A 23,444-nucleotide genomic window follows, 5' to 3' on the forward strand; every position below is an offset into this window, starting at 1 on the left:
ACTGGGCCTAGGTATTATGAGAGGCAGGAAAATGAATAAGGCAAAGTCTTTGACTGTCAAAGACAGCCTTCGCAGCAATGTTTCTGAAAATGTACCTCCAAGAATCACCGAAGGTGCTTATCACAATTGCATATTTCTTAGAATTGTTTCAAATCTATGGAATTGATATCCATAGGGGATATTCCTAGGGGAACGGGCTAAGAATTGGGGAGTAAATTTCTAATTTTCCCATTAATTCCATAGAAATTCCTCTCTCTTTCATATCCTAGAGTGATTCTTATACCTAATAAAGTTTGGAAACTACTTATATAAAGCCTAGTAGATCAGGAAAAAATTCATATAATTCCTTATAATAAAAGAAAGTGATAAGTGATGTTGGTCTTGCCATAGTTGATTTGCATTGTCCTTTTTTTGCAGTAAAGATCCAATAGTTTCTTTAGGCTATGTAGTGTTTGTGAATAAAATTATGAAATACACTTTATTTTTCTGTTACTCTGGCACAAATTTTGTGTTTTATGTGGTAGCTCTTTTTCTTATTACTCTGATACTGATACTACTCATTACTACTGATATTGATGTATTTTTTTTTTGAGGTAGGTAATTTCAATGAATACTGTAAAGTTTAAAGCATAAAAAATTTTACTTGTTTGAACATTACATACATTACCAAACTGAGTAGTGATTAAGAGTTTAGGGATAATTTTAAGAGTTTAATAAAAATAAGGCATAAATTTTAGTCACCTTTTTTCTCCTTTACCTGTGTCATTTTAGCTATTAACAGGCCAGATATCACAGACACAGAAATGGAAACTGTTATGGATACTATTGTTGACAGCCTCTTCTGCTTTTTTGTTACACTGGGTAAGTTTGTAAGTCTTTCTGGTTATTTCTTCAAAGTAAATTATTTAACATCTCATTTTAATCTGTTACACTATAATATCCTGTTGTTTTTTTTTTTTAAATATACTAAACACGTGCACTTATTTAGAATATATGTAAAAAGTAACCTGAGAGAATCCGTATCTAATTCTCAGGATTGTCTTGTGTTGAAATCAAGAGGGTTAACATTATACATGGCTGAAATTTGAATTTTTTTTAAATGATATGCATGAATAATATGCATGAATAACTTACCATCAGAACAAAACAAAGTTTAAAAATTTTCTAATAGTCCACACTTTTATTTCCGCAGTTGACTAAGCATGTTTTGTATAAAATCTAAAATGCTACCATTTCAATACATATATAACAACAATGTTCTAAGTTTGTTTTATGAACTTTTCAGTACAATTGCTTTTTTTTATTTTAGGATCTTTACCTTTGATAAAATGTGGAATAATAAAGAAATTAAGAGGTCTAATGAGTTGATTTGATAATGAATTGAAGCCAGTTTGGGGGAGCATTTTAAATTAGGTGAAGAATATGTTTTATCTTTTAAATTGGCTTTTCGAAAAGAGACTATAATCCTTTATTGTTAATTTGTCAAAAATAACTGTAACGAACTGCTAAATTAGCTAAAAATTAGCTAAACTCTCTTCATTCTTTTCCTTTAAGTCATTAAATTGAGTCCTGTGAGTATAGAGTCCACTTACTCTTTGAAACTGCCTCTAGGGAGTCAAAATGCTGATTCAGTGACTCCATTGAAAAAATCTGGTCACAGTGATTGGCCAACACTGTATAAATATACTCTCTGCCCTGGTTGATGTGGCTCAGTTGGAGCATCATTCCATAAACCAAAGGGTCACAGTTAGGTTCTCAGTCAGGGCATGTGCCGAGATTGTGGGTTCAGTGCCCGTTATGGGTGGTGTGTGTAGGGCAACCATCCATTCAATATTTCTCACATCCATGTTTTGCTCTTTCTCTTCCTCCCTCCCATTCTCTCTAAAAGTCAATAAACATGTCTTCCAGGGGAATTAAAAAAAAAATTGGAAAAGGAAAAACAATTAAAATAGCCTTTCTGACTCCCTAATGTTTTCTTTAAAAATGAACAGTTCCATTTTTGAAATTTTGCTTTTATTCTCGAGATTATAAATCCTTTTGTTTGTAACTTAAATTTGTATGCATCTATTGTATGTTACTTTTTGATGCTGATATATTTTGTAAAATGTAAGATACATTTTAATTATTAAGCATGGAAATCATTGCTAATATCTATTGTTAAAATAGGTGCTGTTCCTATAATCAGATGTTCAAGAGGAACAGCAGCAGAAATGGTAGCAGTGGTGAGTTTATGCAAATATTCATTGGGGATAAATAATATTGTGTTAGCTGTTTTCCATCAGTACCTCAAATGTTTTTGTTAATTTTAAGTATGTGATTGCTATAGTTTACATATTAAGTACCAAAGGCAAATATTTTTATTTCATAACTTTGGGATTCCACCAAATATAAAAAATAAGCATTGTGTTCTTTTAAATAATGGAGTAAAATGATTGACTCCTTTTTTTCTGTTTTTACTTAAATATATAGTCCTCATTCAGCCTTATATTGCCAAATAGTATTTTATGCCTGTTTGAACCCCCAAATAATTTAATATTTAACTTTATTTAACAAATATTTATTAACAGTCATAACCATTTTTAAAAAGATGAAGTGTATTGTGCTACCCCACTATATTGGAGTAAAATATTTAGTAAAATTGAGCATTCAAAAATTTGCTTTAAAGATTAAAAAGTAAATAAGAGATTAGAGAAATTGCAAAGTTACTGCAAAGGAAAGAGGGTAAATAGTATGGAAAGGTGGAGGAAGATACACTAACATTTTTGAGTTTATTAGCCCAAATGAATCACCGACTGGTGGAGGGCCGCTTTCTTTCACACACCGTATTTCTATTCTGGAGCCTTTTGCAGCCACCACTGTATAGTCACCTTCCTTGGTACAACAGAGTCAGGCTTGGGCTGAGAAGGTGGGTCATTCATTACTGCACAGCATTTCCTATACATAAAGTATAAATAGTCAAGGAAAAGTGATTGTTAATTAAATTGGGCCTGAGTCATGGTAGAAGAAGCATTTGTCTTTTAAGGTTCAAGTTATGATGCTGTTGAGTAGTGAAGAAGCTAAAGTACTTAGATTTTAGAATTGCTGTTTTATTAAAAAGAAAAAATTCAAAGTTTCTCCCCTTGGCTGGTGTGGCTTGCTTGGAGCGTTGCCCATAAGCCAAAAGCTTGCCGGTTCAGTTCCTGGTCAGGGCACATACCTGGGTTGTGGGTTCAATCCGTGGTAGGGGCATGCAAATCAGTTTTTCTCTCTCTCTCCCTTCCTTGCTCTCTAAAAAGAGTGAAAAAAAAGTCTTCAGTTAAGGATAAAAAAAAAAATCCAAGTTTCTTAGTTATCACACCAAGAATACACTATATATTATTCTATATAAAGTTCTGTAAAACTGTTTTTTAAGGTTAATGTAAAATTTGCTCTTTTCAGAAACTAGACAAGAAACTTCGGGAAAATCTAAGAGATGCAAGAAACAGTCTTTTCACAGGTGACACACTTGGAGCTGGCCAATTCAGGTACTATGTTAGGTAGTATACTTACAGAACTTGAATTTATAGAGTTTTGGGGGTTTTCTTATCTGATAGAATACTCTTATACTTGTAGTTGAAATTTGTTTCTTTTTAAAAGTGATATAATCAGGATCAGGGTTTTGACTCAAATTGTTTTTGAAATACAGATGGAATATTTAATTTACTTTCGTTTGTTAGAAATTTTTGTGTTATATTTTTATCATCTGTTGGAGAAATTTTTAGTTTATATGGCTTTGACGGTCAGAATCCACTTTAAATTATCAGTTTTTTGGTAATGAAAAAAAGTAAGTGAAAAACTTGTCATGCTTATATCTGTTTCTCTCTAGTTTCCTTTTTATATTGAAATACTAATAGCTTACACTTGTAAAGCATTTTTGTCCTTGTTACTATATCTCACATGAGTAGATAATGTCAAAGTTACTGGCTGATCAATTATTACTGAATATAAATGCTTTAAAAAATTACATTAACATTTGATTATTAAAAATAATGGACAAATTGGGGTGAAGAAATAAAGAAATTCACACAAATGACTGAGAATTATTTCAAGAGACAATATTTTGGAAAATTAATTCTTACCCTCAGTTTTATGTGAATTAATAAATAAAGCCTGCCTTGGATTGGTGGCTCAGTTGGTTAGGACATCATCCTGTACATCAAAAAGCTGTGGGTTCAATTCCTGGTCAATACACATACCTAGGTTCTCAGTTTTATCTCTGGTAAGGGTAAGGGAGGCAACCAATCAGTGTTTCTCTTTCACATCCATGTGTCTGTCTGTCTGTCTCTCTTTTTCTCTCTCTCTCTCTCTATCTCTCTCTCTTTCTCAATCTCTGTCTCTCACATATCCTCAGGTAAAAATAAACAAATGTAAAAAACTGAATAATAAGTTAATACTCAGAGTATAAACTGCCCTCTAGAAATAATAATTTCATGGTAGTCTTTCAGAGACACAAGTCAATTTTGATGGCTCCTATTTATATATTATTTTTATAATTTGGAATTAACACTAACATTGTGTTTCAGTTATTTGTTTGTCTCAGCTCCTGTACTGTTGTAAATTCTATTTGTGATTTCACTGCTGGTCATTAATATTCTCCACAATGTTTCTCATTAAGTGGAGCAGAAACATCAAATTCTCAATCACTATGTTGTCATACTTTACTTAGTAGTTCCCTTTTTATTTCGCAAATAGAAAGGCACTATTTTAATTGGATAATTTTTTTTAATTTATAATAATATAGTCTTATTTTTAAATTGTTGAGTGCATTTCCAAATTATTTTAATTAAGGGTCAGCAACCTTGATAGACTATTGTTAAATACATTTGAACCCAGTTGTAGGCTAATGATTCTCAACAAGAATTTGGTCACATCTGAAGAAATATCTGGTTGTTACAACTGGGTAGATGCTAGTGAAAACTACTGGGCTGAGTTATAGGATGCTGTTAAACATCCTGCAGTGTATAGGACAACTACCCATAATGAGGAATTAGAGTCCAACACCAAATGTCAGTAGTGCTGACTTAAGAAACCTTGTCATGAGCTATCCTTCCTTGCCTTCCTTCCACCTAGCTCTGGAGTAATAAATGATAGTAGGTGGTAAAGGTCCTTGTTTTTATTGCTAGTCTTCAGTCAGGGCAGTTGAGAGAGTTCACTGTCTTACACTCATTAAAGTATAGTGAGTTACTGAATGGTCAGAGGCCTCTTGCAGAACAAAATAAATATACATAATACAATCAGATAGCAATGATTAGAAAAGTAATGTGCATTTCTGATATAGTAGTACCTCTAAAGCAGATCTCTACAACTTTTGAAAACACATGATAAACAAATGACATCTGCTTCAATTTGCTTTAAGTATAGTCTATTTCACATATAAATTGTAATAATGGGGTGAAACAATATATGAAGTGTTTGGGAAGTGAATAGTTATATAATTAGGTACCATTATTGCATGATGTTTGTTTTATATAATTATAATGAGGTAGGGTTTTGTGAGGCTCTTCTCTAGAGTCTGCACTATTGAATTTGTGTTAACAGAAAAAGAATGTAATTTGTAGTTAATAAAGAGGAAATTTATTTAAATTTTTAAGATTCTATATTTTCTCTGAAGCTGACAGTGGCTTTTCCTTTTTTTCCCAAAACTGAAATATAAATCCAGTTGGAAGTGACTTACTCTTATTTTGATAACTTGAATAATTATTCTCTAAAAGTATTTGTATAGTTTTTTCCCCCACCCCCCTTTATAAAGTTCCCTGAGTAAGACTTATAATCCAACATTATACGCAGGCTCTACGTAGTCCAAAGCATTACTTGATTAACTGACTGAACTAGAAGTTTTTTTTTAAAGCAAAGTATTATAGAATGTCAGTGTTACTGTACTTTTTGTTTGTATCAGAATGACATATACTGGAAAGTATTAGGAAAATTTAGATGTATACACTGGTATCAAGATTTATATAATTTTTTTCTATATATTTACAGCTTCCAAAGGCCTTTATTAGTCCTGGTTGACAGAAACATCGACTTGGCAACTCCTTTACACCATACTTGGACTTATCAAGCATTGGTGCATGATGTGCTGGTAAGAGGCTAAGTTAACACTTTTCACTAAAATGTAATATTTAGTGGTCCCCTTCATTTAAAATAAACATCATGGCTGCAGAAACACACATGAGAAGGATGGAGCTGAGAAACATCGACAAAAAAGTGGTGGGCTTTGGTATCACTGGACATGGATGCTGAAGGATAGTGACGTTCCAAACATATGATCTTCAAATTATAAGATGAATCAGTGGTATTGTGGTCATATGGGAAGAAGGGGAATGAAGGAAAATAAATTACTCTTATTATATACTGAGTATATAAATAAATATGTTCTCTTTAGGAAGAAAAGCTGTAATTCCCATTTTTCTAGGAATCAGTTAAGCCTCATTTTATGGTAAAAAATAAACATTATTTTTATATAACACCATGTTTTCTGAAGTAATTTCACATATATAATTTCAGGCTTAAAAGAAAAGTCCATATTTATTTATGTATATATTTACTAAATATTGTGTATAGCAAGGTGATATACAGATAAGTAAAACAGTCCCAATCTTCAGTGGCAATGGGAAGAAAATACATACACAAGTAATTTCTGCACAAGACACTACGTGATGGGGCCAAAACAGTTTCCATTTGAAAGGAAATTGGGACACAGAAGTTAAAAGAATGTGAACTCATATCATTGGCTCTGTCAAGAATATATGTCTAATTTATTAACTCCTATAAGGCCTCTGGGGATTATAGTATATAGTAGTATCATTATCACAAAGATTGCTTGAAATGTCATATATAAAGAGTTTATTAGTTTATTTCTTTAAAACCCAGATTAAGCTGTATTTTTTAAAAGTAAATCAGATTTCAGGATTACTAATGGAAATTCGTAGTTTTACACAATTTTCCATTCTAGGCTCCTATGCCATTCTCCAGGCTGAGTGTTAGTGAAACAGTAGTCAGCTCTGATTCAGGACAGAGAAGGAAGAATCAAAGGGCCACTGAATTAACCCCTGAGTAATGGAGCATGGAAGCTAGTGTTAGGAGGTCAAGTAAGAGGCTGAAAGAGAGGAAATCAACTCAACCAATATTGGAGTGCCTGCCCTGTGACAGAACATTCTAGATCCTGTTTTAGCCTTAATAAAACAGGAAAATATTCCTTTTTACCGAGAGCTTACATTCTATAGCAGGAGAGACAGGTAACAAGTAAAATAAACAAATATGTAACATTTCAAAAGGTAGAAAATACTCTAGAGGAAAATTAAATGATGGTGAATAGGATTGCAGTTTTAAAATAGGGAAGACCTACTGAAAAAGAGACACATTTGAGGAAAGCTCTAATGGGAGGACAGCATTCCAGGTAGAAGGATGCCTACTGTCAAGGCAGCCCTGGTGGCTGGAGCAAACTAAGGCAGGAGATGAAATTAAATAGGACACAGGAAGTAATATAGCAGGAGACAGTGATTTCCACCCTTTTTCATATGGCACACATAAACTAAGTACTGAAGGTGTGCAGCACACCAAAAGATACTTTTCACTGATCTGATAAAAAAAAAAAAGATATAGTTTTGATTCACTCATACCAGACAGCTATTGTTGTGTTGGCTGTTGCCATTTTCTTTTTTTTTTTTTCTTAATTTGACAATCTAAGGGCAAAGAGGTTAGTGCCCCTAACTAGTCAGGTATTACGTGTTTTAAAATTCTTGCAGCGTACACCAGTTGAAAATCACTGCCACAGGACATTATAGGCTATTGTAAGTATATTTACTTTTTTCCCAAGTTTCTTAAACTATCACTTTTATTTTTTGTTGTTGTTTGTATTATTATATTATCCTCACTTGAAGGCACGCTTATTGATTTTAGAGCAAAGGGAAGGGAGGTAGAGAGAGAGGGAAAGAAACTTTGATGTGAGAGAGAAACATTGATCGGTTGCCTGTTGTAAGCTCTGTAACTGGGGACAAACCTGCAACCCAGGCGTGTGCCCTGACCAGGAATTGAACCTGCAGCCTTTTGGCTAATGAGATGACATTCCAGCCAACTGAGCCACATCAGCCAGGGCAAGGATATTGACTTCTAATTTGAAGGAAATGTTGAGTCACGTGCAATTTTGAGTGAAGGATGGACATATGATACACTTTTTTAAGAGTATCACTCTAGCTGCTATGTTGAAAACTGACTCCTCGAGGGCATAGGAAGAGTCAAGGAGACCAATTAGTAGGCTGTTCCAGCTACCTTAGCAAGAGAGGATGATAGCTTACACCAGAATGGAAATGGTGCAGTTTGTGATAATCTAGTAAATGTAGAGTATAAGATTTGCTGATGAATTGGATGTGGAATCTAAAAAACAAAGGAGTCAAAGATGACTTCAACACCTTCAAATGGGCAGGTGTTATTTAGTGAAATGGAAAGAGCCATTTCATGGAGAAGATCAGATGTTCAGTTTTGGACATGTTAAATGTGAAATACCTATTAAGGTATTCAAGTGTAGATATCAGATTGGTCATTAAAAACATCAGTCTGGAGAAACTTCTGGTCTAGAGAAATAAATTTAGGAGTAATCCATATATAGATGGCATTTAAAGCCAAGAGATAAGATGAGATCACCAAGGGAATGAGTATAGATAGAGGAGAGAAGAGGTCTAAGAACAGTTGGATGTGAGTATGAACTAACAGGAAGAAGCAACTAGTGAGGTATGAGAACTAGATCTGTGTTATTTTTGAAGCCAGTGAATTAAATGTTTCAGAGGAGGCAGGCATCAACTTGGACAGATGCTGAGGATTAAGTCACCATTGCATGTGGTGCAATGCAATTAGTGACTTTGGTAAGAGCAGCTTCCATAGTGTACAGGCAAAATATTGAAGTGGTTTAAGAAAGATTGGAAAGAGAGGCATAAGAGAATTAATACATATAGACAAACCTTAAAAGAGTTTTGCTGTGTAAGAGAGCTAAGAAAAAAGGGGGCAATTTTTGGGAGGTGATTATGAGGTCAAAAAAACATTTTTAAATGAGAGAAATTATTAGACCGTTATACTTCAATGGGAATGATCAAAAGAGAAAATTTGATGCAGGAAATAATATCCTGCAGGTCTGTAGGAGGCATTAGTAACAAGGATGACTATAGACCAGGATTTCTCAAGCTTGGCATCATTGACATTTTGGACTCCATAATTCTTTGTTGCGAGGAGCTGTTCTGCGCATGGCAGGATGTTTAGCAGCAATCTGGTATCTACCCTCCAGATGCTAGTAGCACTCCTTCAGTTGTGACAACGAAAATATCTTTACACATTGCCAAATATATCCAGGGGGTGTAAGGACGCAAAATTGCCTCTGAGAACTGCTGTTATAAGCCCTAGTGGGAGTTTCAAAGTTGGTGGTGTTTTAGGGAGGAGGACAAGAATCTGAGGAAAGGAAGACACATGTGCTGATGTCAGGTACACTGATGGGAGATGTATGACGAGTAAAAAAGAAAACGGAAGGGAGGGAGGGAGGGAAGAAGAAAGGTAAGGGAAAAAGGAAAGAAAATAAAAAGTTAATGACTAAGGAGGTTACAGGGGATAGCCAGTAGGGATTCAATTAGAGCAAGAAAGTAAAGAAAGTATTGTGGAAGTTTAGAGCTGATGTTCAGAATAGAAGATTTTGCTGATGACTGAGTATGAATTCAGAGGATATAACAGAAGTGTTTAGAAGTCAGGTAAAAATGAGGAGATTTGGGGTGGGGGAGTGGGTAGAATATGAAAAGCCATACAGGGATTGATGGGCATGATAAAATTGTTTTGATTGTCTCGTTAGAGTTGGTTGATGGGGCCCCAACTACTGGGTAGGACAGAGGGGCAAGGCCTTAGAACATGCAATTTGGGGGTCACCTTTTCACTCCTGCCAGTAGTATATGGAAGCTATTTAGAGCTTTGAGATACTGCTCCTTTCTAATGACTGAACTTGAAGAGTTCTTGCAGAAAATTAATGCACATGATGCTTTGCCTACAGAAGATAAGATGTATGTACAAGTAGTTGCAATAAATGAAATATGTTCTGAGTCCTGACTGGCAGAAGAGAAAATTGGGAAATGTAACTTAGGGCAGAGAACCCCCAAACCAGACAAGGCTTATACTGGTCCTTGAGGGTTTTACTGTCCCAGAGTGAAATGAGAATATTAAGAATAAGAACTGTGAAAGGAGTTTTTATGACCAACCTCTATATTAATTTTTTTAGTGCTTTACCTTTTATTCTTGTATTATTGTAAGCTATACTAATTTTTATTTTCTACTCTTTGAAGTTAAAGTATTCTTTTAAAAATACGAGATGGTAAAAATAGTTTGTAGGGGGTTTTTTGGTTTTGTTCTAAGTTTCTTCACTTCGCTTCACAGAATAAAAAGTTGGCTACCTTGTGTCTCCAAAGAATTCAGTGCAACAAGTATTTATTAAGTGCCTACTGTGTGCCAGACACTGTGCCAGTCACTGGGATACAAGGTGAACAAAGCAGATGTTATCCCTGCTTGCATGTTGGGTAGAATAGTGTATTCCTATGGACATTTGGGTTATTGTTGTTTTTATTTTTTGCTATTATAAATAATAGAGCAGTGCACATCTCTAACTTTTGAGGCGTAGGTTCTCAGATTTTGTATTATCATTTAAGCAGTCTTAGCATTATTATTAGAATATTTAGGTGTTATGAAAATAATCTTTTGAGATTTGTTTTAGTAACTATACAACTTATATTGACTTAATCCTGCTCATCAACTTTAATGCTTTTTCTAGATGTGAAAAAATTCTAACTAGGGTGCTATAAATTGTAACAACACTATTGTTTGTTGATTGTTAAAACTTCTGCTTTTGAAGCTTCCTCCAAGCTTATAAAATTCTTAATTATACTCTTTACCTCCACAAGATGGAGTAAAAGTTCTAGATAGGAACCAAAAACTAGAAATTGGAGCTTGCTCTTTTATATTAAATATCTTTGCCTACAAGTCAGGAACATTGATAATGTTTATATATCAGACCTTGGACACAACTGTGAAAAGTCACACAGCTACTACCTTATGTTCCAGAAAGGTAGTTGGTGAAAAACTTTGCAGTGCCCTTTCTTTTTATTGGACTATAAAAAGCAAAATTAGTGGTTAGAAAATGAGGATTCCTTTTATTATATCTTGGTTGCTAGAAGGATGGATTTGATTGTTTAGGTACAACAAATAGTTATCCTTAGACAAAGAGGCAGATGTTATTCCATCTCAGCATCTTGTCCTTTATTTTGCCTTTGTTGTTTTTCAAATCTTAAGGGCTCTTTTTGTGCTTTTGGCCCTCTGCTACCTAACTCAAAGGGATAAAAAAAGGAAGTAGGTTCCAAATTAATATATTCATTTAAAATTATTATAGAAGCACTTATTTTTTTAAAGATGTGTGATACCAATATAACAGATGCTTAAGTATATGTTCAAAATTTGATACCTTGAAGGTTGATGTTCTGTTGATCCTTTAATCTTTATTAAGACAAAACCTCTTCAACTACACTGTGCTGGAATAGTTTCAGGCATATGCCTCAAAAGTATAAATGTAAACTTTCATTCATTTAGTATAAGCACAAAAAACTATTCATAGGATGTTTTTACTATAAGTAAAAAAAGTGTAGGCCATGTAAAAGCTCAAAAGACAGCCTTGATTTCATTACTTTTTTTTTGCATGGTATTGTCTTAGAGTTACCATATTCATTGCTATTTCTGAACTTGGGTTAAAATTTTGCCCTGGCCACTGTAGCTAGGTTGAAGTATCAGCCCTAAACTGAAAGGTTGCAGGTTAAATTCCCAGTCAGGGCACAAGCCCAGGTTGTGGGTTTGGTCCCCAGTCAGGGTGTGTGCAAGAGACAACTGGTTGATGTTTCTCTCTCATATTGATGGGTTTTTTTTTTAATCTCCTTCTCTCCCCCTCCCTTCCTCCCTCTCTCTAAAGTCAGTAAGCATGACCTCAGGTGAAAATTTTTTTAAAAAATCGTCTACCCTAAGAGAAAGAAGAGTATTATTATTTATTATTTACTAACCTAGCTTTAGATGCTACTGGTTTTTTCCTCTTAAATCTTCGTTGCTTACTACATAAGATTTTGACACTTTATCAGTGTTTACGATTAACCATTTTACAAGTATTTTCTTTTTCAATTAAATGACTCTTATAAATATTCTAAATTTGATTTTTATTTCTTTTTTCTTGTCTTCCATACATTTTTTTTCTTTTCTCTCCTTGTCATCATTGATCAAAATTCAGTGTTTCTAAATCAGTACTATCAGATGTAGATGTAATGTAATAAATGTAGATGCAGATGTAATTTTAGATTTTCTGGTAGCCACATTCAAAAGATTAAAAAACAAGTGAAATTTATTTTAGTAATATATTTTATATAACAGAATATATCAAAAATACTAGCATTTTAACACATAAGTAATTTAAAATATTAATTAAATATTTTATATTCTCTTTTTATATATGAAGTCTTAAAAACTCTGTGTATACTTTTACTTATATCACATCTCAGTTTATACCAGCCACCTTCTAGATACTCAGCAGCCACATGTAACTAATGGGAACAGTTACATTTCTAAATCCTTAGGGCCCAAATTCTCTGCTAGTTTAGAGATTAAATAAATTGCTTCTGAGTTGAGATTATCACATGAAGACTGGTAAGATAGTTTGCATATTGTCAACAGTATATCTGTGGGGAGTTTTCAGGTCATGATTCCTAGAGTTACAAGGAATTCTACTTTAATGCAAATGAACAAGCTTACCAAAGTGTCACTGATATTGCAGAATCTGTATAGAATACCTTGGCCCCTGAATGAGAATAGGTTAAGTTGTGCTACTTAATCTAAAACAACCCTCAAACTCCTGTGGGTTAAAATACAAATACTTATTTTTTGTTCACAATATTTCCTGTTCCTAGTCCAATGTAGATGGGCAACAGGGAGCTCTGCTCATGAAATAGGGGTGATGAGGCCCTGTCTCAACGTGTTCTTTCACAGTAACTATGGCAAGGGGCAAATAGTGGATTGTATTTTAAATCTTGTTTCATGGCTATGAATAAAATCGTAAGATTTTTATTAGGGAATAGTCTATGTAAAAGCACAAAAGCAGAGAATACTGTAATGAACCTCCATGTACGGGGTTTAGCTTACCAAACAATATTCATCTTACGCATCTTACCCAAGGCATTATATGATCTTTTGCATAAATACTTCAGCCTATATCTTTAAAAGAAAAAGTATGTAATTTTATTATCCTACCCAGCAAAATTGTTATTCTTCAGTAATATCTTATAATCATTTTTGTATTCATCATTTCTTAATTGTTGCAAAGATGCACCTTTACAGTTAGTTTGTTTAAATAGAGTTCCAAACAATATCCTTACATTGCATTTGGTTGATGTATTTTTTAAGTTTCTCAGTTTACAACAAGTCCTTCTCTTCCTACTCCTTTTCAGTTGCCATATTTGGAGTTGAGGAATTGGGTTGTTTTTGTAGAAAATTTTCTACATTTCTGCATTTGGTTGATTGTAACCTTGTCAGGTACAATTTGGCATGTTTCTCTATCTAGAGTATTTCCTGTAAACTGATAACAGATCTAGAGACTTGATTAGATTTGTCTCAATTCCTTGCCAAAATAAAGGTTACTTTTATTTTACTCTGCCTCTTTTCTCGTGTGAATATTCAATCTTAGCTCTGAATAAGCAGATGTCACCTATATTATCAAAATGTCATTTTGTTAACATAAGCTCTGACTGGCTCTACTGGTCTCTTTTAATTTGTGAAGTGAAAATAAGACTGTGGCCCCAGCTGGTGTGGCTCATTGGATTGAGCGCTGGCCTGTGAACCAAAGGGTCACCAGTTGGGTTCCCAGTGAGGGCACGTGCCTGGGTTGCAGGCCAGGTCCTCAGTAGGGGACGCATGAGAGGCAACCACACATTGATGTTTCTCTCCCTCTTTTTAAAAAAGAAAAAAGAAAATAAGACTGCTTTTAGCACTTCCCATTGGGATTTATTCATACTTGGTGATTTGGGACACCATTATATCCAGTCTTCTAAGTCAGAAAAGTATGCATTATCAATGGAAACAGACTAGAGTCTACCATGTTAGAACTTGTTCTGTTTTCTTTTATTTGTATGAATGTTCAGTATTTTTTTTAACATAGTTGAGTACAGCACAAAATGTTCTAATTTCCCAATTTTCAGAGCTGAAATTACTTTTCCTTATTTGCCTGGCTATTATGCAAACAATGGAAAAGTTCTTGTCATTGTTTGTTATTTCTCAAAACTCTTAACATCCTTATTTCTTTATCATTTTGTTTTCTTTAGTATTCCACATAACTTTAGTAATAATATGCTGTCCTATTTTTAGATCAGTCATTTTGCTAATAAATCTCTCTTATTGTGAATGTGCTGTGTTATCACCATGGAAATAGCACCTCTGTAGAAATTGTAGTTAATAAAGCTTAACTATTTAAAAATGTTTCTCTTCTTCAGTATCTTTTGTTTCATTAGATAATTTTTTTAAACAAATGGTTCTTCTCAGATATAGCTGTAGTATTTATTGTACTTTTGATATGGGTGATTTGTTGTGCAAGTGTAAGGTTAAGATGTGTGACTGGGAAAGTAAGATTAATTTAAAAAGGTTACTGATTACGTTTATCCTATATAATATGAGGAATCTATAGGAAAGGCATAATATTAACAGGAAATATATTCTCTTGTTATTTATGCCACTGTGGCATTTAGACATCTACAGTTTGCTCTCTTGGTTTTTTGGAGGGTTTTTGTCATAGGGAAAACACCAAGGAAATAAGCCATGTGACTGATTTATTTGAGAAAGTTACAGGGTATGGTCAAAGGATCTAGACTCAGTATTGATGACCTTTCTTTATTAAAAGGAGATTAAGTTGTATTTAGTACATTGAATTTGCTAATACTAGAAGATTAATCATTAATTATTAACATATCTTAGAACTAAGGAGACTGTATTGCAGTCATGCTAGATAATTTATCCATATAATTTCTTTCTTATCATTCTTTTACTCACTTTTTGATAGCCATGTTTTATCTCTAGCTTACTGTACAGAGTTGAACCATAAAGTACTGCTATTACATGAAGGAACCCACAGGTCTAATGCAAGAAGGAGGGGAAATGGATAGAAACAATATTCACATTTATTTTGTTTGTTTTTTTAATGTCTGTTTTTTTGAGAAAGAACAAAAAAAATTAAGCCCCGCAGGCATAAAATTAATTCTAGGCAGAAAGCTGTAGCAACCACTTTTCTGACTAGCTCTTAGAATTTATGTGAAAGGGAATAGTTGTATTATTGTAACCTCTATCAGAATTTTTTTTTAATGCAGTTCATCAAGTAATAGATCAGAATGCTAAGGCTCTATGAGTTTAAAAATCATATTTAACATTGTGTGTATTGAAAATAACTAAGCATCAGGAGGTCTGGTCAAATAAGTAGATTTAGCCAAATATTGTACTACTATGTAGACATGATGAAGATGAAAGTAAAATTAAAAGGATACCTGTATACTGTCATATGAAAAATATTTTGTAGTATACACAGAACCTTAACATGGTTTTTATATATTTTTAAAATTTTAATCCTATACAGCTAGGATTATATTAATTAAAATACATAAACAATTAAAAGTACATTTCTGTGTAACAAAACAGTGGAAGGATTTTTTTTTTTATTTTAGATCCTGTATTTATTTATCCTTAGAAATCTTAGAAAAGACAGCAAGAATCCGTTATTTTTCTTATTTTTGGAAATGTTTGGTTCTTAAATTCAGAAAGCTATTATTTAATGCAAGATTACTTTTTTTTTTTTTTAGGATTTTCACTTAAACAGAGTTAATTTGGAAGAATCTTCAGGATTGGAAAATTCTCCAGCTGGTGCTAGACCAAAGAGAAAAAACAAGAAGTCTTACGATTTAACTCCAGTTGATAAATTTTGGCAGAAACATAAAGGAAGGTAAGTAAGAAAAACATCACTAAGGAAAAGATTCACCCTTAAAAAAAAAAGATCTCATCTGACTTAATTTATTTGAATAAAAAAGCATCAAAAAGATCATGGTGGTCCATCTACACAATGAATAGGAGCTATAAATAGTCCATAGATATGTGTCTTTATTGCCTGATGTCTCCCTGACTCCTAGGTTGTGTCTGATTAATTGTTTTTCAGGGACCGTTTCCTCTTTCTTAATTTTGTTGGTAAACCCACTGACTTCAACAAGACCATTTCTGCTTTCATTAAAATGAGTTTAAGGTCTGTTTGCCCTTTTTGGTCCATGTTTGCCTTCATACGAACCCAGTTTCATATATCTGTGCAAAGAATACCTAAGCCTGAAAAACAGCTTTATTTAAAGTACATTAAAAATAATAGGTGAAGAAATTGTAAAGTTGTCATGTGATTTATTGTAGGCCACTACATAGATCCCATGCGCTGCTCTGTCCCCTTTAAGTTGAGACTACATCATGGGGTCACTGTTATAAAAGTTAGCTAGTGGTCATTATGGCTAGAGAAATTGTTCTAAACAAACAGAAAATTATTCCCCTGAGAGAAAAAGAATGTTGCTCATCAACAATTATAGAAATATATTATTTTGAATATTTCAAGTGTTACTCTGTATATACATGTCTGTGTCCTTAATATGGCTGTTCTTTTTGGTCTCATTTATGTTGCAAGAGTAGGAGAATATAAAGTTTCAATATGTTGGGAGTTTTTGTATTATCTTCTTTTTATTTGTAAGTTTTTAACACTGGAACGTCATATTGTCGAAGCAAAGAATTTGATTTTCTCTACCAAGAAAGTCACTATCCTCCTCTTTCTGACTATGGCAAGTTTGAGTACTGTTATGATTTACTTTATTTTAAATAATTTTTTCTCTTTAGAGCTCCATAGGCTACATTTTCATTCAGAACGGTGAAATGCAAGGAATTACATTTAGGTTATTTATAAAGGACATAATATATTTTTAAGTTAACTTTAAAGTTTACATTCCCTAATAGAAAAAAATATCTCTTCACTCAAATAAGGAAATTTCAAATATTTTCTTTCAACCATATGTTTAAGAATAATGCAAAAAGTCAGGTGAATATGAAGGACTTTAAATTTTTGTTTTTAAGTAGGAATAGCCCTGAGTAGCTCTTACTCTGAATATTGTACCACAGTAGTGATGTGCACACAAAGGACACTAGGAAACAGCGTAGAGTTAAACAGGTACTTAAATCTCTCTGAGCTTCAGTTTCCTCATCAGTAAAATGTAAGGATGATCATTTTACCTATTGCTCTACTTCAGAAGATTATTAGATTAAGTGAGATATTACAAAGTAACTACAAGGCCATCTAGCCTTCATTGGTAAAACCAGGGATAAAAAAAACTCAGTTGTGACAGACCCAAAGTCCCTGCTCTTAACCATTAATAGTGTGTACTTCCCCAGGAATGGTCAGAATTAAGTGAGAAAATAGAGACAAATTATTAGCAGAGTGTTTGGCATACAGTAAGTGCTCAGTAAGCATAAGCTGTCATTATTGTCTGTTAGCTCTGAGACCTGAAGCCTCTAGAGATTTTCAGGGTCATCCAGTTTACCCAGCATATTTTACATGCTTAGTGCTATTTTTTGCCAACATAGACTCTGCTAGAGTTGGGGTTTGTGCCTCCTTTTGTCATGTAAAACTAGACTGTGTTCCTCAAAACCATTTCAGGACATCTGCAGACTGGGGATTGTAGGCGCCCAGACTGGGCACTGTATGCATCCAAACCAGTTGAGTGTAATGCCTGGACTGGGGACAGTACGTGCCTGGACCGAGGATCAAACCCACAACCCTTAGGTTATGGGAAGGTTATGGGTGTGGCTCCAACCAACTGAGCCACACCAGCCAGGGCTATAGTAACTTTTTAAATACCTGCTTGGTGGTTGCATGGACCCTTTGACACTATGACTTAATTTGAGTAGTAACATTTAATTGATGATTATACACCATGACTTCTTTGTTTTCTAGTCACTTAGATATTTTACTTTTCTTCCTAATAGCACACAGGTAAAGAGAAAATGTAATATGGTTAATGAAGAGAATAGAAATTAAATTTGTTTAGACATATAGCATTATGATATGCATTTTAAAGAAATGGTATTTGTAGTATACAGTTAACCCATGAACAATGCACAGGGTATTAGGGGCACCAACCTCCCCCCAGTCTCTACCACCACACAGTGGAAAAATCTGCATGTAACTTTTTTCAATTACAGTTTGCATTCAGCATTATTTTTTGTGTGTTTCGGGTATACCATATAGAGGCATACAGTCATATACTTTACAGAATGTTCCCCCCAATATTTCCAGTACCCACCTGGCACCATACATAGTTATGATAATATTGTTGAGTATATTCCCTATGTTTTACTTAAATCCTTGTGACTATTTTGTAACTACCAATTTGTACTTTGTAATCCCTTCACCTTTTTTACCCAGCCCCACAAACCCTCTGCCCTCTGGCATTCATCAGTCTCTTCTCTGTATCTATGTGTCTGTTTCTATTTTGTTCATTTATTTTGATCTTTAGATTCCACATATAAGTGAAATCATATGGTGTTTTGTCTTTGTCTGGTATATTTCTCCTAGCATAATACCCTCTAGGTCCATCTTGTCACAAATGATAAGATTTCGTTCTGTTTTATGACCGAGTAATATATTTCATTGTATATATGTACCACAGTTTTTTAATCTACTCAACTATTGATGGGCACTGGGATTGCTTCTAAATCTTGGCTGTTGTAAATAATGATGCAATAAGCATAAGGGTATATATATTCTTTCAAATTAGTGCTTAGGGTTTCTTCAGATATATACCCAGAACTGGAATCGCTGAGTCATAAGGCAGTTCTATATTGGATTTTGTGAGGTAGCGCCACACTTTTTTCATTATGGTTGCACTAGCCTGCATCTCTAACAGCAGTGCATGAGCATTTCCTTTTCTCCACATCCTCGCCAACACTTGTTGTTTGTTGATTTATTGATGATAGCCTTTCTGAAAATTTTTTGATAGTTGCAGTTCTTTCTGACAGATATAAGGTGATATCTCATTGGGGTTTTAATTTGTATTTCTCTGATTAGTGATACTGAGCATCTTTTCATATGTCTATTGGCCATTTGTATGTCCTCTTGGAGAAGTGTCTATTGAGGTCCTCTAGCCACTTTTTAATTCAGTTGTTTGTGTTTTGGAGTTATCTTGAGCTCTCTGTAAATTTTGGATATTAACCCCTTCTGTGCAATACTGTTTCAGTCCATTCCCAGAAGTTGCCGAATCAGTTCAGCAAGAACTAGAATCTTACAGAGCACAAGAAGATGAGGTTAAACGACTTAAAAGTATAATGGTAAGATTCTGTTTGCTTTTTTAGAATTACAGGGAAGCAGAAGGTCATCTGGAGGGAGAAAGAAGTTAACATTTTTTCCTCTCATAAAAATCCAAGGTCATTCATTACTTTAATAACAAAAAAAAACTTATATAAAAGATTTTCTTCATAAAGAAATATAAAAGCTGAGGAGTAGAGCAAAAACTTTTTAAAGAATAATATGAATTTATGATTTGAAAAAAATACATGTAATGTGACTTTATTTTAGAAATATGTGTTCTAGCACCACTCATTCTGTTTTGATCTAACTTCAGATTTTAGCTCTACTATTTATTACTGTGTGACCTGTGACAAGTTTCTGGGCCGATTTCTTTATCTGAAAATACCAGCTGATCCTTTTTTGTAGTCATTAACCATTTATTAGGCTATTTGTGGCTAGAACTTTTCTGTAGCTGCCAAAGGCATGTGCTTGCTCCTTAAAGAATAATTGTTATTCCAGGTGACCTAAATCTTACTGTTTATTAGTGATCTTAGAAATATATTGATTTTTATGCTAGAACTTGGTCTGTGTGAATAATTACTGGGAACTTTTTTTCCTTCCCAGGGACTAGAAGGGGAAGATGAAGGAGCCATAAGTATGCTTTCTGACAATACTGCCAAGCTAACATCAGCTGTTAGGTAAATAAGGAATATATCCTCTTTGAAGTCTTTCTCTTGATAAGGTTTATTTAGGAGGTAAAAAAATTTGTTAATAATTTTTAATACTGGGAAATAGTAGATAATAGCATACAAGGTCTATCCAGAAAAAGTCTAGCCATTCTTAATATAATGAGAACGGTTTGCAGGACATCAGTGTAACCTGGCAGCCAAGAAGAGTGGGCTGGATTACGCATGCAGGAACAATGACAACTTCACTGTACTAGTCAGTGGGGGCAGTAAATGACGATGAGACAGCATGTATACTATGGGGCTTTCACATTCAAAATGACTTCACAAGTAGAGCCACGAATCTGCATCCAGTTTTGCTTAAGGTTGAACATTCCTCTGTGGAAACTTTCTAAATGATTCAGAAGACTGCAGCTATGGGCAACTGGCCATTGGCAGCTTTATCATGTGCATCTGCTCATGCATCACATCTCTTTCAGAGTTTTTTGGCAAAACATCAAATCACCCTGGTGACTCAGTACCACTGTAACCCAGATTTGGCACCCTGCGACTTCTGGCTTGTCCCAAAACTAAAATCACCTTTGAAAAGGAAGAGGTTTCAGACCGTTGCTGAGATTCAGGAAAATACAGTGGGGCAGCTAATGGCGATTGGGAGAACTGTGTGAGGTCCCAAGTTGCCTGCTTTGATGGGGACTGAGGTGTCATCATCCTATGTGCAATGTTTCCTGTATCTTCTGTCTTCAATAAATGTCTCTTATTTTTCATATTATATGGCTGGATACCTTCTGCACGGACCTCATCTACATTTAAAAAACTAAATTGTGTTTTTAACACATTCAAGCTGATTTAAATTCCTTATATAGCAGATCATTTTCTTCTTTCACTAGTTGGAGAATTGCATAATGAGGATAATTTTACCATGAAGATAATATTGATGATAAAGTAGTGCAAGTTATTATTAAATTATCGTTGCTACTATTACTTTACTAACTAAAGGTTAAGCACTTTCTTTTGGATACTTTAAATGCCATCAAGGAGAGAGAAATGTGTTTTAGAAATATAGGTACAATTATATTTCCATTAATCTGATTTTATTCTGAACCTCCAAATTTTGGAACCACAGAGTGAAATGGTAAAATAATGATATTTGGGAAGCAGATTATTTTAAACTAAGAGGCATTTCACCTATATCAAACTGTCAGTTGATAGTTGAACTTGTTATGTTTACTACTCTAAGTTTCCTCAGAGGAAACACCCAGGTTATGGGTTTTATTAAGGTCTGTGCCATTTTCTTAGAAAATTTAATGGTTAATTTTCAATTTTTTGATATTTGTAGTTCTTTGCCAGAGCTCCTTGAAAAGAAAAGACTTATTGATCTCCACACAAATGTTGCCACTGCTGTTTTAGAACATATAAAGGTAAATTTAACTTTTATCCCCCCCAAAATATAATTTCTATTTATGTAGGGCTTTATACTTTGTAAGATGCTTTCATATTCACTATCTCATTGGCTCTCACTGTAACATTTAGGTAGTAATATTACCTTCACTTTTTGCAAATGAGGAAACTTAGTAATGTAGAGAGAGAATTAATTTGCCCAAGATCACACATTCAGTAAACAGACATTAGAATCTGATATTTCTATTATGGCACACTGCCTTAATACTGTCTCTACATATACTGTTCTATCAACAGTAGGCCTGTATCTAACCATCAGTAATACAGATTTAGAAATCCATTTTATTATAGTCCTATCTAAAATATTCATTAATAACATCATTTCATTATGTACCTTGGTTCTGAACATTTTAGTTTAGACAATTGTTAGCATTACAGCTCCTTACGATCTCCTATTATACTGTGATTTTGAAACAAATATAGTAGACCTTCTATAAGTTGTTACCATAGTTTTTTCTCATTACTGTATTCGTGATTACCCCATATTAGCTTGACTTAATTTGTTCTTCAGCATTCAACAAGTGTTTATTCTCTGGACATAGAGCTGAATTCCAATGATAGTTTGACCATATGCTACGATGTGATCCCCTACTATCCATTTAATATGATATATTTGAAAAAGCTATGTAAAGAAGCTGAATATACTTACTAGCTGTCAAAGATGTTGATAACACTTCGGGTTTATGGAAAAGGAGCTTAAACATTTTTGTTCTTTAATGATTTAAAAAGTCATAGGGCATTAGAAATGAGCTAATATAGATAGATAATGAGCATTGTGCAGCATGGATTTAAACCTGCATAATTCCTATAAGCTAACTACTTAATTTTTTTCTTTGTTCTACATCTTGAGGTTGATAATTGTTGTTTTCAAGTACGTACAGGAATAGAAACAATTTAGTCTAGAAATGATTCTGCTGATATTTTCCTTTTTCTGTGTAGCAACTCTGTAAAATGGGAAAAGATTGCCCACAACTGTTTACCCGAGGTCTCTGAGAGATTTAGGAAAGTCCACAGCATGAGCCAAGGCAAGCCGTTTGTATGGAAAGGCCACTGAAAGCAGCTTAGGTGGGCCCAAAAATTGGGAGGGCAGTATTGGAGGAAGAGTGATAGCCAGGTTGCTAGAGACTCAGATATGACTCCCATCTGCTGCCTCTGTGAGGAGAGGCCTCAGCAAAGGAACAATGGTCTCTGCCAGCATATCTGCCTGGGAGAAAGCTACCCGTCCAACTCTCACCCTGATGCCAGACAATTCAGTTTCTCCCTGTATGTCTCTGGTGCCTTTTGAGCTGGGGTGCCTTTTGAGCTGCTGCCCTAGTGCTAAAGTTCAATTAAGTCCATGTATGGGACCTTTGAGAGGAATGAATGGGAGTCCAGAGGTCCTCTATCTCACTCAGTCTCAGTCCCCGCTGTGTTTTACAGTCAGAACTTGGAGGGACTTCCCTTCCTGGTGCTAGAACCCTGGGCTGGGCGAGCTGATGTGGGCCTGGTACTCCTTGCTTCTCAGGGGCAACTTCCACAGCCAAGATATCCTTCCCAATTTTTACCCACCACACTTGGTGTGAGACCAGCCCTTTCTGCATTTCTGCCCCTCTTACCAGTTTGGAGGTGGCTTCTTCTGTACACCCTTAATTATAGGACTTCTGCTCAGCTAGATTTCATACAGTTCTCAGTGATGGTCATTCCATAGTTTAGTTGTAATTTTGATGTAGTTGTGGGAGATGCAAGTACCACATTTACCTACTCTGCCATCTTGACTGAAAGCCCAGTAATTCATACCTTTTAAACCTTTCCTTTAACAGTTATTTTATTTCTCACACAGACATGACTTTCCCTGCTTGCTATTGTTACATAATGGCTTCTGGGACTACTTAAAATAATTTGCAGACAAA

General features: G+C 34.3%; 1 protein-coding gene across 2 annotated transcripts in view; it reads left to right on the top strand.

Moving 5' to 3' along the window:
* SCFD1 (sec1 family domain containing 1) overlaps positions 1-23,444 on the top strand; it is a 114,228-nt gene that overhangs the window by 22,937 nt on the left and 67,847 nt on the right. For both annotated transcript variants that reach the window (XR_008529511.1, XM_054577901.1), the window contains exons 7-14: positions 772-861; positions 2,167-2,222; positions 3,418-3,503; positions 6,001-6,100; positions 15,909-16,048; positions 19,362-19,452; positions 20,036-20,109; positions 21,434-21,515. Coding sequence is in view for 1 of the 2 variants with exons in the window: in XM_054577901.1 (XP_054433876.1) it covers positions 772-861; positions 2,167-2,222; positions 3,418-3,503; positions 6,001-6,100; positions 15,909-16,048; positions 19,362-19,452; positions 20,036-20,109; positions 21,434-21,515 (719 nt within the window). In the remaining variant the exon portion in view is untranslated. The remainder of the gene's footprint in view (positions 1-771; positions 862-2,166; positions 2,223-3,417; positions 3,504-6,000; positions 6,101-15,908; positions 16,049-19,361; positions 19,453-20,035; positions 20,110-21,433; positions 21,516-23,444) is intronic.

This window comes from Pteronotus mesoamericanus, unplaced genomic scaffold, assembly GCF_021234165.1.
Source record: "Pteronotus mesoamericanus isolate MK-2021 breed Mesoamerican mustached bat unplaced genomic scaffold, CSHL_Meso_final contig_46, whole genome shotgun sequence".
Classification (NCBI taxonomy): domain Eukaryota; kingdom Metazoa; phylum Chordata; class Mammalia; order Chiroptera; family Mormoopidae; genus Pteronotus; species Pteronotus mesoamericanus.